This window comes from Dermacentor andersoni, chromosome 10 (genome assembly GCF_023375885.2).
Source record: "Dermacentor andersoni chromosome 10, qqDerAnde1_hic_scaffold, whole genome shotgun sequence".
Taxonomy (NCBI): Eukaryota; Metazoa; Arthropoda; class Arachnida; order Ixodida; family Ixodidae; genus Dermacentor; species Dermacentor andersoni.
This window is the reverse complement of record NC_092823.1, coordinates 5,670,551-5,688,123: the sequence shown is the minus strand read 5'-3', so window position 1 is coordinate 5,688,123 and position 17,573 is coordinate 5,670,551. Positions and strand designations below refer to the sequence as shown.

Below are 17,573 nucleotides of genomic sequence, written 5' to 3'. Positions count from 1 at the left end.
CGGGAAACATAAGGTGGTGCAGGCACATATGCGGAAGGTACTTTTTTTTGCAGATTCTTCAGGAGAGCGACCCTTTCATCTTGGAATTTCTGGCATGACCACAAAAAGTGCTCGATGTTTCGCGTCTCGTTGCATGCCGTACAGTTCGTAGAATTGATTCGCCTCGTCTTAAATAACCAGGCCAGTGTACTAGCAGATCCTGTCCTTACTCGATATAAAAGTGAGGCTTCCTCTCGGTAAAATCTCTTGGTTACGCAGGGCATATGCGGTGGAACCCAAAGCGACCCAAAGTGATTTCGAATCTTGGCGCGTGCTGAATTTTATTGGGACCAGTGTGTGACTCGTTTTATGGCCCTGCAACATCTGCCTTCTTTCGGTACTCGCGCTTCTCGAAAATTCGACCAGCGATTGCCAAGAGTGATAACACGGGAGTGTGTTGTTTGCGCCGGCAGGACGCGCAAAAGATAACGCCGAGGAGCTCAAAAACCAAGAACTTGAAAATTCTGTCCACTGAGCGAGTGAAAACAGACTTTGCACCCGTACGAATTATCTTGAGTGCGAGTAGACGGCATTCTGCGAGCGTCTAACATGGTCTGGCTGAGAGATTGTGTTGTGACCACCTCTGTGTACTTGGCGTACCATCGCGTCGACCGAGGCCAAGTTGTTTTGGAAACGCGCAGTCACCCGTGTATTTGTGCTCTTAAAGTGCAGGAAATAGTGCCCGGGAAAGGAGGAATCTTTGAAAATCAGATGTTTTCTTCATATTTTATGGCATTGTTTGGGAGAAGTCTATTTACTATGAAATGTATGTAGAAGTGAATTTATTTGTAATGCCGCCCATTCACCACATACGCACGATTCGCCTCTACACGCAGTATTCCTCTATATACCGAAATGATACATGCTTGCAATTTTTTTTTTTTTCAGCTGATGGCGTCCGGTGGAGCTTCGTACAGCAACTACTGCTGCTTACTTGTGCCACAACTTTGCACGAGTGCACAAAAAGCCCGAAACGAGCGCTTATATATAGCACAATCATCATTATCATCAGCCTATTTATGTCCACTGCAGGACGAAGGCAATCTCCAATTACCCCTATCCTGCGCCAACATATTCCAACTAGCAGCCGCAAATTTCCTAATTTCGTCGCACCGTGCACCTAGTCTTCTGCCGTCCTCTACTGCGCTTCCCTTCTCTTGGTACCCATTCTGTCACCCTAATGGTCCAACGGTTATCTAATCTGCGCATTACATGACCAGCCCAGCGCCTTTTCTCTTGATGTCTATTAGCATATCGTCTATACCCGTTTGCTCTCTGATCCAAACCGCTCTCTTTCTGTCTCTTAAAGTTATGCCTAACATTCTTCGTTCCATCACTCTTTGTGCAGTCCTTAACTTGTCCTCAAGCTTCTTTGTCAGTCTGCAAGTCTCTGCCCCACATGTCAGCTGCAGTAAAACGCACTGACTGTATACTTCCATTTTCAGTGATAGCGGTAAGCTCCCCGTCAGAAGCTCACGAGCAAAATAAACATTTCATTTCAGAAGACGTCTTGCATTTACTTTATGAAATTGCATGTGACACAGATTCGATGGTGGCTTGCAAGATCGTTCGCAATCATTTTTGCTAAATAATAAAACGATTCCGCGCCAAGGCCGCGCGTGATTCAGCAGTAGAAGCGGATAAAAAAAAAAAAAAAAAAAGATGCCGCGCCGATCAGCGGAACCGGCATGGCGTGTACCAGCTGGCGTTCAAAACGCGCGCGCCCAAAACCAAAACCGGGAAGTGTTAATCCCATCCGCTTGGTGCGCTACAGTCAATTCGGCCGCTGGGCTCTATTGGGAGTGTCCGCTCTTGAATTTCTTTCTCTATGGTTCGACTTTTCACCATCGTTGCCTCTGTTGCCGAAGTGTCGACTAGCGATAGTGATGAGGACGATATGGGCGATTCAGGACTGACAGTGGCAGAAGCTGCGCGTTACGTCAACCTCACGAGTGCAATTGATCGTCGCGACGAGAACAGCACCCCGCAAGGAAAAAGGCGCCCCGCGACTTCTGCAGTGCAACCGCGCGCGTGCACTGAGAATACGTAACGCCAACGAGGACTCTGCCATGCGAGTGTTTGCCGAGAAGAAGAGGCCGGCTGAAAAGCTGGGCTCGCAGCTTCAGTAAGTTTGAGGCGCTGTCGTCGCAGCTAGGCCGTCGCGGCATCAAACGAAAATAACTCTGTCGCGCGAAGTGAATAAATGCTATATGTTTTTCCCTTCCGTAATGAGGAGGGAAGATAACCGATGGTCATTAAGCGTTACGGAATGGATTCCAAGGGAAGAAAAGCGTAGCAGAGGGCGGCAGAAAGTTAGGTGGGCGGATAGGGACAACATGGCCACAATTAGTACATGACCGGGGTGCGCAGTTGGAGAAGTATGGGAGAGGCCTTTGCCCTGCAGTGGGCATAACCAGGCTGATGATGATGATGTTTTTCCCTTTCATCGCACTCTCTCCGAGTTTCGTTTTTGACAGGTAAGTGGGCGATCTCATGCCACTTCGGTTAAGTAGTACTACCGTTTAGTACGTACTTTTTCGGAACTCCGGCCAACTTCGCTTTAACGAGGTTTCACTGTACAGTCAAATCTCGTTACTACAAACCCCACATTAACGAATTTCTCAAATTTACGAATAGTTTAAAAATCCCCGCCAGATTGCCTATATCTTCAATGTAAAAATATTTCAGAACTACAAATTTCAATACAGCGGATATTTCAAAATAATGCACATAGTTTACTCACCCCCTTTATAACCGAGGAACATCAGTATTACGAATTCGGCTAAAAGTAACAGCGCCGCAACTCTAGCGCGAAACAGAAACCGCGAGTGCAGTAGCTATCATCATCACCAGGTCGAGTGCCAACTGCTTCACCAAGAACTTCACAACAAAGGTTTGGCGATGTTCGCGCAAGGTCCAACGATAAATGCAGCTAGCGGCGGCGCTAAGCGGATGCAGTTTTCATTGCAGGACAAATCAGATGTATTGCAGGAAATCGACGCAGGGAAAAGCAAATCAACGTGTGCAGACAGCGTGGCATTGCCCCATCGACCGTCGCAACCATTTTGAAAGACCGAGACAAGATTGTCAAGCTTCACCGGGAATCGCAACTCCTCCTACGAGGAAACTGCTACGACTGGGAAACTAAAAATGTGGACCAAGCTGTTCTCACTTGGTTCAAAGATGCCAGACTGCAAAACATTCTGGTGTCTGGCTCAACGCTCCAAGAAAAAGCCTGCGAATTTGCCGATGCACTTGAAATAACTAGGTTCGACAGCAGTGCGGGTTGGCTTTTTCATTTCCACCAAAGGAACGGAATAACTTGGCAGGTAGTCTCGGGTGAGGAAAAGGCTGCTCATAAATATGGCACAATGATCGTTTACTAGAGGTGGCTGAATCGTACTCTGAAATCGATATTTTCAACGCGGATGAGACCGCATGTTTTTATCAGCTCCTGCCACACTGGACAATGCACGTCAAAGGGCAGCAGTGCAAAGGAGGGAAGAAGTCGCATCTTTGCGTGACAGTCCTGCTCTGCTGCAATGCAACAGGCATGAAGAAAATTAAACCACTCGTCATTGGCAAGTACGCAAAGTCTTGCTGCATGAAAAACAGCATTTTGTTACCGTACGACTACAGTGCCAACAAACGAGCCTGGATGACCAGAGAACTCTTGTCTGAGTGGCTCATCAAACTCAACCAAATTAGGAGGGGTGACCCAAGAATTCTACTGGTTGCCGACAATTGCTCTGCTCACATTGTGAATGTTCACTTGACGGACGTTCGCTTGGAGTTTCTGCCACCAAACAACACATCCTTGCTGCAACCCCTAGACCAGGGCATTATAAAGAGTGTGAAAGCAGAATTTCGTAAGCGCTTTGTGCAGCGGTTGATTATCAACCTCCGCCTAAAGCAGCTGACTGAAATCAATATTCGTCAGGCAGGGGAAATGCTCACAGGAGCTTGGTGGAACTTGAAGGCATCCACCATTAGCAACTGCTGGTGAAAAGCACGGCTTGGAGACCGTGGACCAAGGTTACAGAACTGCTGCCCGGTGTCTCATCCTTCCATGACTATGAGAAGAGTGACAGCGCAGCACTAACAGCGGTGGACCTGACAACCGAAGAGATTTAACTGCATTCGTGACGTCTCCAGTGATGACGACGACTCGAAGGAAGACGACTGTGGGCCACCAAACATAGAAGATGAGATCGTGTCGAACATCGATGTTTTAGTGCACGTGAACAAAATCCGCACTTTCATCGCTCGGTGCAATGACGTATCCGATGAGGTACTGCGAAAAGTGGTGGATGTAAATGCATTCCTAATCAGTTGTGCGTGCTGCACGCACCAGAAGAAATTCCCAGATTTCTTCAATTAAAGCAGCTTTGAAGTTATTGAAACATTTTTATTTGAGAGTATGCTTGTCTGCACACGTGTCTCCTGCCAAGGAACATAATTTTCATTCCTAGGTTTGTCGACTGGCTTATAACTGCAAGTTCTTCATTACAACAATATTTCAAAATAACGAATGACTTTCGGCAGTCCCACGTAATTCGTTAATCGAGATTTTACTGTATTCGCTCGATTTTAACACACGCCCAAATCAAACGTGCACGCACTTTCTATGTGTACAGAGTAGCAAAGCAACATTGAAATGACATTAAAGCTCCTAAACAAAGTAGAAATCTAATGCACATCCACCATTTTAGCAAGAAAAATTGTTGCACAATGATGATAGGTTTCCCAAGATCAGCTTCATCGCAGTGCATATGTGTTAGCGATTAAGCATGCAAACATTTATAAGCTGGTTTTGGTTTCGTGTCTGACTGCACCGTACAGGCAGATTTCGGCCCACTTTTCATTGAAAGAAAAGAGTTTGTTAGAATCGGGTAAATACAGTAATCGAACATTATGAGCTATGGTTATAGCTTGAAAATCTTCCCAGGGCAAGCAAAAAATATACACTTTTGACGAGAGATGTGCTCAATGCATTCACTGTCCCCTAAGCTCCATCGAGAAAGACGCTGCCACTAAAGGGGCTGCTATAGGGGTCAGGTGCATGCACAATGACTGGTCAAGTTCGATATATCCTATGATGGCCAATTTTAGGACCAATATAATGAAACTTTGGGCCCACGGAAATGCATGAGCGCTGGCCGGGACCTTCAGCTGGGATGAAATGAACTGGAGTCTACTGCACCTATAATCCATCATCATAACTTTCAGACAGCACTTTATCATCTGTAAATTACAGCCTGCCCTCCGTATGATTCATTGCGCATCTAATATTTTGCATTTCTAAAACAACTCGCAACCATCAGATGGTGCCAAACGGAATGGTGGCCCACACCCATATAACCACTTCGCTCTGCCCATGTACACGAAGCCATTTTTTTTTTATAGCAGAAGTGTAGCATGAAAACTACACTTTCTACACCGCAGTTTTGATGCATGTAGGTAGCAGATGACAGAAAAGTTGGCGCCACAAACCTGTGGCACCCTTTTGTCTGTGACTGTTGGTGCTGTCGGTATACATATACAGTTGAACCCACTTATAACGATACTGGTTTCAACAATATATCAGTTATAACAATAAAAAGCTATGGCACCGTCAACTTTTGTATGCTTCCTATGGGGAAATAACCCACTTACTACAATGTCCCTAAGCCGCATTATCAGTTATAATGATGAAGTCTGGCTGCTGGGTATCCCTGTGGAAAGTAATGGAATGCGAGATCCTTTCCTTGAAAAGAAAAAAGAAAAAGTTATATGCTAGCCACTGCACGATGGCCTGCCACTCCTACTGCCGCTGCACGCTCCTCTCCATGAGATGCATGCCAGCCTCGTGCGCATCTCTCCCGTCGCCCGTCCACTTCTCCAAACACGAATGGGCTGCGCCCATAGCTCTGCACCACGTCACCCTTTGAAACACGAATGGACTGTGCCAAGTGCGATGACAACGCTGCCAGTGCTCCTCCCAGATTGCTCACTGGGCCCTCACTGTTGGTTCTTTATTCTATGGTACTCATTCTGCGTAATTGTGCTAACTGATTAAGTCACTCGTACTTGCCTTGGTTCGTTGCGCCGAACTCGTTCTCGGGAAAATGGAAGATGGCTGCTCTGCCCGCTGATCATCGGTAATGCGCAACACTGCCGGTGAAAAGATAGCACACTACTATAGATTTGGAAACGAAGTGCTTCTAACCGATGAAGCGATCATCACGAACATGTTTGCATCGGACAGCGACAGTGATGGCCACAAGCTGATGTGGTAGGGCAGGCTGCCTCAACATTGTCTCCGCACGAGGCCCTGTACATGATTCAGTCCCTCATGGGTTTGCTTTCGCGAAGGACCTTCCGCTTCACCGCATGGAGCACTTGGATGCCTTGGAGAAGGATGTCGGCAAGCTTTGTGTAAAGCAAGCAAGGCTGACGGACATGCAGTTTTCTCATGCAAGCCAGTGGGAAGTATGTGGCGAGATGCTTGTGGCGATCACGTCCCAATGTTTCTCCTGGGTTTCTCAAGCTGAGATGCTGCCGCAGCAACCTTCTCGCATTTTTTAAAAGGTGCCTTTTGGGGCCACCAAAGCGATGCCTCGGCAGAGCTTGTATGTCACTTGCCACCCGTGACCCCTCTTTGCAGTTGTCATAGCAGTGCCATTCTTAAATGCCCACAGCCGCAGCTTGTTAACACACAATCGGAGTGCACAGGAAGCTGAGTTAAACAGTTAGAGTCAACACAATCAGAAGCCGCATGGAAGGTGGTAGGGAGGAGAACTGGCCTCCCCGCCATTATAGTTTTTTGGAATAGCAAAGTCATCCCCCATTTTGATTTTGTTCATGCCACCCGGTTATACCAATTATTGGTTATAGCAATGAAATTATTGTGGCACTTGAATATTGTTATAAGTGGATTTGAGTGTATTGCGACGACAGTGTGGGTTTGCTGTGGGGACGGCAGTGAAGTGCTGACGTGACCGTGCATTGCAGAGGAAGGTGAGCTATCTTCCAAGAAGATAAAATTATCATATTCACCTTTGGTGCATGAATGGACAGGCTGTTCCAGACTCCACACTGTATTATATGAATAGAGAAGTTGTTCTCACACGCTGCGCTTTCGCGATGTGCGAACCTTGTTGAAGTTGAAGGGGGAGCTGAAATTACTTTGTTATATTGGGTACTTCGTTATATCCATTGTTGACATTTACTGCAATGTATGTCGAATGGAGCGCAAAGTTGTAAACATGAAAAATAAGAAGACAGCCTTGCGGCCTGCGCAGCCGCTAGCTACACAGCCACGCTCGCAATGAAATTTGAATAAAACAACACAACCTTCGGCGTGTCACACGACTTGTTAGCACCCGCCACAACAGCCTTTAGATAGCTGCCTTCAATTCTAATGCGATGGTCTTTCGCACCCGCTTTCCAGTTGGCTCGTCGTGGTCGAGCAGCACGTAGCACACAACACAGCATTCCTTTGTGTGATCGAGGAGGTAAGTGAATTTTGCCAGCCCAGCTTGGCTAGGCCAGCTCATGGCCTCCGAGATTGCACCGATGCCAATGCGATCTCAAAGGAGGCCATGCCCAGCTGCCAGCCAGCGCCGTGCCACAGGGAGAGTGGGAGAAGTGAATGCATGGCTTGGAATTGCGACCCCCGAGATTGCAACAAGGTGGTCTCCAAAGCCAGCCCAGCTGTAGCTGCCTGTGTGGCGTGTTGTAGAGCAATAGAGAAGGGAATGCACTAACATTTCGCACCACCCCGTGTAGCAGCACAGCATGGCGTGGCTCGCACAGGCTTGCACGTGACCCTCGAAATTGTGGCCAGGCGATTTCGGAGGTCACGCTCAGCTGTGCCTGCCTGTGGGGTGCGCCGTGCAGGAGTGAATGCACTAATCTTTCAAACCACCATGCGTACGAGCGCGGCCAGGCATGCGCCACAATGAAAGGTGAGTGGAGAAGTACCATATAGAACTGCTGCTTGTGCGCTGGTGCACAGCTGTGCACAGCGGTGGTAAAGACCAGCGTTGCTCGATGACATAATCGACATGGAGACACGGGCGTTATGAACTGCCGCGGCGAACGAGTGCCAAATCCCGCTGAAAGCGATGTACTCGGTGCGCAACTGTAGAGTATTCTTGGTTTCGGAGATGAATCTAGTTCGTTATATCCACTAGGGTGGACAATTTCACTTTGCTAAAGCGAGGTATTAAATGCATTAATTTCTATGAGGATTTCAAAGGGAACTTCATTTACATAGTTACCATATTTACTCGCATAATGATCGCACTTTCTTGTAAAAAGAAATTGATGCAAATTTAGGGGCACGATCATTACACAGGTTAAATTTCCTGAGAAAAGAAAAAAAAGACAATTTTTCGTCGCGCGTTTGCTGCGGGATGGCAACCGGTCAACAAACAGGCAGCTGCCGCTGAAGAGTGGGGGACACCAAAACAAAAATGGTGGCCGGCGGAGCAAGCCGAACGCGCCCAACCCATTTTTTTTTCTTCTCCTGAGTACATGACGGGCATTGAAACAGTTTCTTCCGTATTAGTAATGAATAATATCGTAAATATCAGCAAGTTGGCGACAATAACGTAGCCATGTCCACTTTGAGGGGACAGAAACAGAGGTAGGCATGTTTAGCTGCCAGTGACATAGAAACACATGGCGGGCAAGCTGTGGAAACTGCGGCATTTGTCTTTGCTACTATCCTAATATGGCTCGTTTCCGTTAAGGGTGGGCGAATATCTTAGCTGTGTTACAAGCGTCAGCATATAAATATGGTACAGTGCTAACGTATCAGTGTAAACGTGGCTGCTATCGTTGCCACTCGCGGTTTGTTGCGTGCCCACGAGTGCAGACGAGAAGAATCGAAAGATGCCTTTTTTGTTGTTGTTGTTGACCAAAACCACTATGAAGCTTACAAATAATAAAGCCAAGGTAAGTTTGGTCGCAGTTTTTTTTTTTTTCATGGAAGTGCGGAAAGTGATGAAAGGAATGAAATGGAGCATCTGCTTAAGAATGTTTGGCGGGTGCAGACTGCTTGGTATGTCTTCAAGAGTCGTTCGCGTGGCATTTGACAGATGGTAAGTGCGATCATCATTAGCTAGACTTGGCACACAACATATCGCTGCGACAAGTTCGGGGTGCGATCATTACACGGGAAAGAAAGAAAAGCGAATTTTGATGACAAAATTCAGGGGTGCGATCATTATGCGAGTAAATACGGTATGCCCATTAAGAGACAAGGAGACACAATCTCTCCAATGGTATTCGCTGCCTGCTTGGAAGAAGTATTCAAGCTATTAAACTGGGACGGCTTAGGAGTGAGGTTCAACGGCGAATATCTCAGCAGCCTGCGGTTCGTAGATGACACTGTCCTGTTCAGCTACACTGGGGACAAGTTGCAACAAATGATTGAGGACCTTAAGAGAGAGAGTGCAAGGGTGGGTTCGAAGATTAATATGCAGAAGACAAAGATTTTGATCAACAGCCGGGCAAGGGAACAAGAGTTCCGGATTGCCAGCCAGCCTCTAGGAAATTTACAGAACAAAAGTGGGTTGGAGCACATACAGCAGACATTCTCAGATCCAGACTGGAAGCTTACCATTTTTATTGGAAAGAAAGGTGTACAATGAGCGCATTCTACCGGTGCTAACATATGGGGCAAGAACTTGGGAGACTTACAAAGAAGCTCGAAAACAAGTTAAGGACTGCACAAAGAGTGATGGAACGAAGAATGTTAGACTAACGTTAAGAGACGGGAAGAGAAATGAGGATCAGAAAGCAAATGGGGATAGCCGATATTCTAATTAACATTAAGATTAAAAGAAAATGACACTAGGCAGGTCATGTAATGCGTAGGTTAGATAACCAGTGGACCATTAGGGTTACAGAATGGGTGCCAAGAGAAGGGAAGCGCAGTCGAGAACAGCAGAAGATTTGGTGGGGTGATGAAATTAAGAAATTCGCAGGAGGTAGTTGGAATTGGTTGGCACAGGACAGGGATAATTGTAGATCGCAGGGAGAGCCCTTCGTCCAGCAGTGAACATAATATAGGCTGATGATGATGAGTGATGATGATTGTTTTGTTATATCCCGTTTCGCTATAATGAGATTCGAGTTTAGCTGCAGTTTGTCTAGATTTGTTGCTGCAAGGAAACTCGTACATCCGCTTTCAGTTTCAGGCAAGGGCATGTACACTGCCAAAGGGTGCGGTCAGGTGCTTTTTGCTAATGCTAATGCAGAAAATGCAGTGCAGCCTGCTTGAATTGGCTACAGTCCTGTCAGCCAAGTGCAGCAGAACATGTCATTGCTAGTCACTGCCCTGTACTGCACTCGTTTGCACGACTCGCGTGAAGTGTAGGTAAAAAAAAACTAGTTCTACAGTAATCATTCATCGTAAGCTACTATTTTTCACTTGAAGATCTTCCTATAGCATGCCGAAATTAGCCATTTTCGGCACAAGTGTTCGACACGTTCGCTGTCCCCTAAGCTTTGCCAAGACAGACGCTGCGGCTAGATGGATCGCGACTAGGGTCACCAGCAGTGGCGTAGCAACGGGGGGGGGGGGGGCCATGGGCCCCGGGTGCAAGGGGCCAGTGGGGGGGTAGGTGATAGAGAACCTATGGGCCCCGGGTGCCAGACGACCTAGCTACGCCACTGGTCACCAGTGGGGGTTAGGTGCATGCATGCTGAGCAGTCGCGTTCGAACTATCTGGTGAATGCCAATTGTAAGATCAAAGCAACGAAAGTTTGGTCCCATAGTCCTTTGGTTGAGACTGCATCAACGGGAAAATTGCATGAATGGAAATCTACCGTGCAAGGCTTACACTGCATTCTGAACAAACCAAAGGCTGAATCTGGCGAGTTCAAAACTTCCGAAATGTTTTCTAAAAAACTAAATGTTGCAGTTTCGCCTGACAGGTAAAGCATTGACTGCGACAACAAAGTACATTAGACTATTTCACAAAGTAAGCCTCGTAGTATTATGGGCAGTATAAATTGCAGTAGACATTCACTTACTATCTAAACAAGCATGGTGTCACACATGCTAAACATGAGCAGAGTTCATGCAATGACTGAGCGACCACATTCACAACGCTGACATGATGAGCTCAGCAGCGGGGAGCGTAGTTTTTGTCCCAAAGCAAATGCTTCATGTTGCTGTTTGCTTCACCATTTTAACTGTGCCACAACTTAAAAACTTAGCAGATCATGTGACCACTAACACTGGGCATGCGACAAGACAGTGTGCATCAAGCTACGAGCGTTTTTGGCTTGCCCTGGCACCGACCACGGGTCACATTACCTCCAACGTGCTGCGTGGTCCCTACACGCACTGTTACACCCAGCACAGCATGGTAGCACCGCCAACGGTGATGGCACAAGTGTTTCTATAATTGCTACAACAATAAAAAGGCACGGTCTAAGCACTCAAAATTACTTTGAAGTCTGTGGCATCACACTAGCAAATTGGAACTGTGCTTCAGGCCTGAAATTTGAAAAGGGGATAGGATGGATATTTGGGCTAGTTGGTATTACATTGTTGGAGTGCAGAAAGGACAAGGCATGAAAAAAGTTGTGCCTCGTCATTCCTGCACTCTAGGTTATTCTGAGAACTAAAAATGGGAACTTCGCCCTTTATATAGTGCTCTAAGAACCAACCTCTCTCCATCAAATAAATGCAGAAGGTGTTGCAAAAGAACTTTACCCAACTAAACAAAATTATCGCTGCTCTTTTGTGTCCCTTTAAGCGCCTAAACATAGCAGAAGAACCAGCTAGTCAAATCACTAACACATTTCAGTATTTACATGATCGAGTGCCGTTTGAGACCAGGAATAGATTTCATTCTGAGGCCTTCAATCGTGCAAAGTCCCTCATTCTGATTCATTACCACATTGATACTACGATGAAATTGATGCCATTTTTGGATAGTCGCTGCGCTCCTTTAAATCCAAGCGCTCCAATCCAAGTAACAGGTATGCCAACCAAACAGCTGGCTGCTTTTCAGAGCAGTCAGAGGGAAGGAAACTAAAGTTGAGGAGAACTGCTGGTAACATGGTCAGCACACCTCGATAATAATTGCTATCGCCGCGAACAGAGAGAGATTTGCAAGCGAAACTGCGTGAAGGGTGAGGTCACATGACCGGAAAGCGACCAGATTTCTTGGCCGCTCCGATGGCGATAGTAAAAGCACCTCATGGTGCTCCGATATGGACTTGGGCGATCAGAAACGACCATCTGAGTGTAGCCCTTTTTCAACTGTCCCAGTAATATTGGCCTTTTGGGAGTGTTCTAGAGTGCTCGTAAATGACCCTCCAGAGATACCATAACTCATATGGATGTCTTCTGCACCACAGATGCTGTCACTTGGCATTGGGGATCAGATGACAGTAACGCACACACCGGCATTGCACAGCACAGTAGCACATCATGACGAGACAGCTGCACATTCTTCACGTGATAGTGATGGTGGCCAAATGAGTCGGGCTATTTGCTGTTGCCCAGACACAGGCCGCATTTCATGTCGAGTGTTCCACCTGTAAAATCTCGGGCGTGATGGAGAGTGGCACGGTTGCCTCGGGACAGGAGGAGTCGTCCACCACCGATGAGGACAGGTTCGAGCCACTGTTTCTGTTCGAGCGATGATTCTCGACGAGGAAGAGCACCAGCTGCGACAGTGCATGGCTCTGATCCTCTGCAGCTTGGGCCTGTCGCTCGGCCGCCTCTGCGATCCGCTGCTGGGCGCCCAACATGTCCTGCAGCAGGGCTGTTTGCTGCACCATGCACAAACAGATTTTGAAAATGCTGCAGTGCAAATGAAAACATTTGAAGGAGTTTATATCGGCTCGACATAACCAGTTTTTTACAAAATCTACTGTAGTATGCGGCAACCTAAGAGTGCAGCGCAAGCTCCACCCACATAACACAGCACATCTTCCCTTCACCTGTGAAAGTAAGCCACGCCAGCTAGAGTCTGCACACAACTTAATGACGTAAGGCTTGCTGTGTCAAGCTAAAATATTATTATTGGCTGAGCACTGATATCAAGATCACCTTCAAAATTTGCGTAGATGTTCAGGTTTCATCCTAGAACCAGTGACACAAAGATCTGTATGTAGAAAACACCCATTTGAAATATGCAAAACGGCTCCATGTCACAAAAATAGGCATGCCCAATTGGTTGGCGCATTTTCGCAAATTGTGTTTGAGCTGGACAGTGCACGCGTGGCGATATATAGCGTTTTATTCAATGGTTGTCACTGGCTATAGAGAAAATGCTGGTGCTAGTGCTAATGGGAGCTCAAACATTGCAGTTCAGCCAGCATGACAGTGATGGGCACTCCATGAATTTGCCTAAACTTTGCCCTTCTGACTTCAAACGGCTATGTGATTTTACAAGTTGATCATATTAAACAACATAATTGCATTATACAAGCAAGAATTCACAACATATATGTGTGCGGGCAGAGACTAATTACTGTGTTGATGTACTTAAAAACTTACGAGTGCTTGGAAACTTTGAAAATGTATAAGATGAAGCCACGAGACCATTTGCAGCAACAGGCATGAAGATCAGACAAATACGTACATGATCTAACCATCATTAATGGTAGCTGAATGACTGCAGCACCAGAATTACCTCTAGTGATTTTTGTACGAAGCTTTATGGACATAACCAGTGGGAGATGCGACACTCATCTAAACTTCTTGGTGCACTAGAGATGCCACGATGGAATTGATCGACTACAAGACAAAAACAAATAGGGCGCTCCATTGTTGGAAGTAAACCGAAGCAAGTGTTGGACCCAAAAATGTGCCACAGCCAGACGGTTCCTGACTTATGCTCCTACAAGACTGGTCTACCAAGTGTTACTACAGAGCTACTCTCACAAGATATTGTATGAGTCTTTCATTTGACTTATTTAATACTGCTAGCCAGCTCATGACAAATGTGGTACAAAATATTGATCATATTAAAACCCACAAAAAAAGAAAAGGGGGGGGGTGCAGAACGGGTGGAGGGGGCACGAAAGCAGTGTGCGTGGGAAGGTAGATAGATGTTGAGAAACAATAGAAACAATCCAGGATGCTATGCGCACTCGCACACAAAAAAATGACAATCTTCCAGAAGGTATCAGTACTGGTGAGTGGTCTCCACATACAGGGTTTCCCAACTATCATGCACCCAGATTTAAAAGTCTCCTAATGCCACACAGCTGGACAGAACCAAGGTAATGTTGTTTACTGTCGATTGGAGATACATTCTGCCTAATTACATAATTAGGCAAAATGCAAAAAAGAAATCTGAGTATCTCCAAGCAACGGAAACAACATTACCTAGGTTCTCTGCAGCTATGCAGCATTTACATATTTTTAAACCTTGGTGCACGATAGTTGGGACACCCTGTACAACATAATTAAACCTCTATAACGAAGTTGGTAAAATCTTCAATTTTTCTTTCATGCAAATAAGTACAGTTGGCAATAATTTTTCTTACATAGAAGGGTCTGCGAAATTTTTTTAATTATCGGGTAATGGGAAAAATCAATTTGAATCAGCAAAAAATTTTAATTTCTTGACATTGACAGTCGGTAACGAAAGATATGGTTAGGCATACTTACATCGACGGCTTACTTACCACACTTTTGTGCCTTACAGGTGTGAAAAACAGCTTCACTAAATAAATATTAGCTTCGTGCCTGGGTCGTCCTCCAGCTAGGGGCGATAATGTATCTGATGTGGGGAGCAAGAATACGGGCGAAAGGGTCTTCGAAAAAACGCCCACTACAGTGAAAGAACTTGCTGCATTGTTTTTGAAGCTGAGTACTAAGGTTGATATCATGGATAAGAACCGTGACCTTGGTTCCCTTAAGAAATCTACAGATCTTATGAGCGAAAGCTTCGAGGAATTCAAGAAAGTAGTTCGTAATGTGCAGAGGGAATTAGGTGAAGTGAAGGTGGAACAAAGTCGACTTAAAAGTGAAAACAGCCGCCTCTCTAAAGAGGTGCAGGCTACTAGACGTGAACTGATGGAACTACAGCAATACAGTCGTAGAACAAATTTTGAAGTGAAATGTATCCCCAGGGTACCCAGTGAGTCACTGTCGGCAGTTGTTACCACCCTGGCAGCAAAGGTTGTTGCGCAGGTGGCAATGGCTGATATTGATGTCATACGCCGTGTTCCAACAAAAAACAAAAATCAGTCTAACATCATTATGAAATTCCATATGTCCATTATGTTCCATTATGTCCTCCGCATCTTCACAGAGGCTGACCTAGACCGTGTGGCATAATATCCCCAATGTGCTGATGACTTCTTCTGTTGACAACTTTCATAGATTACATAGACCACACTCACTGCTTCAATGCAATGTGAGAAGCTTAGGAAAAAATTTTGATGCTCTTCTTACGCTGTTGGCACAGCACAATAACATGTATGATGTCATAGCCATCCCGGAAACTTGGTTAAAGCCTGATGAAAGTTATAACATTCCAAATTACGTTTTTCTCTTGTGTCCTAGAATTGCTGAAAAGAGGGAAGGAGGGGTGGGATTCTATATTAGAAACTTACACGAGTACAGGCTTTATTCTTCTTTGAATAGACCTACTAGCAGACACTCGGAGATGTTTTTCGTAGAAGTGCACAATGTCATAATTGGTGTTGTATACCATCCCCCGCATACTGATTGCAGCATGTTTTTAAATGACCTAGAATACGCTCTCATTCACCTGACTGAAAATAATAAGAAAGCTGTTATAGTCAGCGACATGACTATTGACACCCTTAGTAGCAGACACACTGAATATTCGAACTTACTCTCTTCGTATGGGTTCAGTAATCTTGTCATTGGTCCTACGTGAATTACAAGTCATACCTCCGCTTGCCATGATCACATTTTCAACTTTGATGCAACTGAAAGCCTTTATGGAGCCTATGTGGAGCCTATGGAGCCTATGGAGCCTATGGAGCCTAGGTCCTGCTGATCACTTACCGATTGCGTCCCTATATTGTCTTGATGATACATATTTTAACCGGACAAATTTTTCTGGTACAACAACGAGAATTGATTATGAAAAACTGTCACTGTCACTTTCCAACACGTTGTTCTCCAACATGGACGACTTAAACGCTAACATGCACTGTTCTATGCTAATAGAAAGACTTGACAATTACAGAGTGCACTCAAATAAAAGTAAACACACGATATACATTAACCAATATGTCCATAGATGACACAGAGCGTACTGAACTTAATTAAAGCACGAGATTATTGGCATACTAAAGTGAAACAATATAGAGGCAACATGTACTACTTTAATCAATATAAGGAGCACAGAAACAAAGCCTTGGCAGCATTGTGAATACAGAAGAAGCTTTATAATAGTAACCAAATTGACGCGTCATCTCACAATCTGAAAAAAATTATGGACTACTATAACCTCTATTATTAAACCTACAGCTTCAAATCGAATTCTCCCATCGATAGCTACATAATGCGATGCTTCATCAGTAAGTGAAGAATTTAACCATCCCTTTTGTACAGTTGCAGCTGAACTTCTTTTTGGCATGCAAAGTAGGTTCGAGCCATCTTTGCATGCTTGGAATTCATGCTCCTTTGGCTACATAGATATTTCAATCCACCTGGTTTCGATGGTATTGCAATGTCCGTACTGAAAAATAATATAAAAACCTTAGCACCTACTCTCGCTAAATTGTTTAACCCTTTCAGGGTCAATGACTTAAATGTACGGCGCCGCGAACAAGTCCAAAATGGCCGATGCCATTTATTTACGGCGCCGTCTGTACGTTTAAAATGCGTGCCAATTTCCTAACTTTTTCTTTTTTGGCATGTGGTGCCACTACGTGGGAATACAGGGAATTTTTTTCTTGTGCCTCCCTTTCTTGGTTTTCGTTGCAGGGTTTGTTTTAGAGCTATTTTGCTCTGGCGCGTCTACATATACTAACGCTTGCGCATTGGTGTGCGCGTGGGCGAAGGGCGGTTTGGATTTTGTTCCACGGGCAGTTTCAGCTTTTTCCGCTTGCGAAACTGATGGCTATCACGTTATTAATCGCTCAAAGGGTGACCGCTTGTCTCTCGCTCGCTTAGTGCTCACAGGGGTGTGCATAGGAAGGATGCCGCTGTGCATGCATTACCTTTTGTTTTATTTTTTTGGAGGCTCGCGAAAACTAATTGCCTCTGATTGGCGATAAAATGAAGATTACCGGAAGTTTGTCCCATGTCTTACTTTTTTGACGGGCATACAACCACAGTTTTCTTGAATGTGCTCACCTACGTAGTTCGATTATGCTATGGACGTAAATATTAGTGTAAGAGGAGGAAAATTTGACACTTGCGAAATATTCTTGTGTGCGCATTTTAATGTTAATGGTTTTTAATTCTTATAAGTTTATTTCCTTTTTTTATTGTTGTTATTCATGAACAAACAGTACATATATACTAACGCAAAATATTTTTTCTCACTTTACGGTCACCCTAGAAAAATTACAGTAAATTTTTTTCG

General features: G+C 45.3%; 1 protein-coding gene across 2 annotated transcripts in view; it reads right to left on the bottom strand.

The window, feature by feature from the left end:
- Window positions 1-751: 751 nt before the first annotated feature.
- The window catches only part of LOC126519718 (uncharacterized), an 88,153-nt gene continuing 71,331 nt past the window's right edge, over window positions 752-17,573 (bottom strand). For both annotated transcript variants that reach the window (XM_050169074.3, XM_050169075.3), the window contains exon 5: window positions 752-12,822. In XM_050169074.3, coding sequence (XP_050025031.1) covers window positions 12,568-12,822 — 255 coding nt within the window. In that variant the 3' untranslated portion in view covers window positions 752-12,567. The remainder of the gene's footprint in view (window positions 12,823-17,573) is intronic.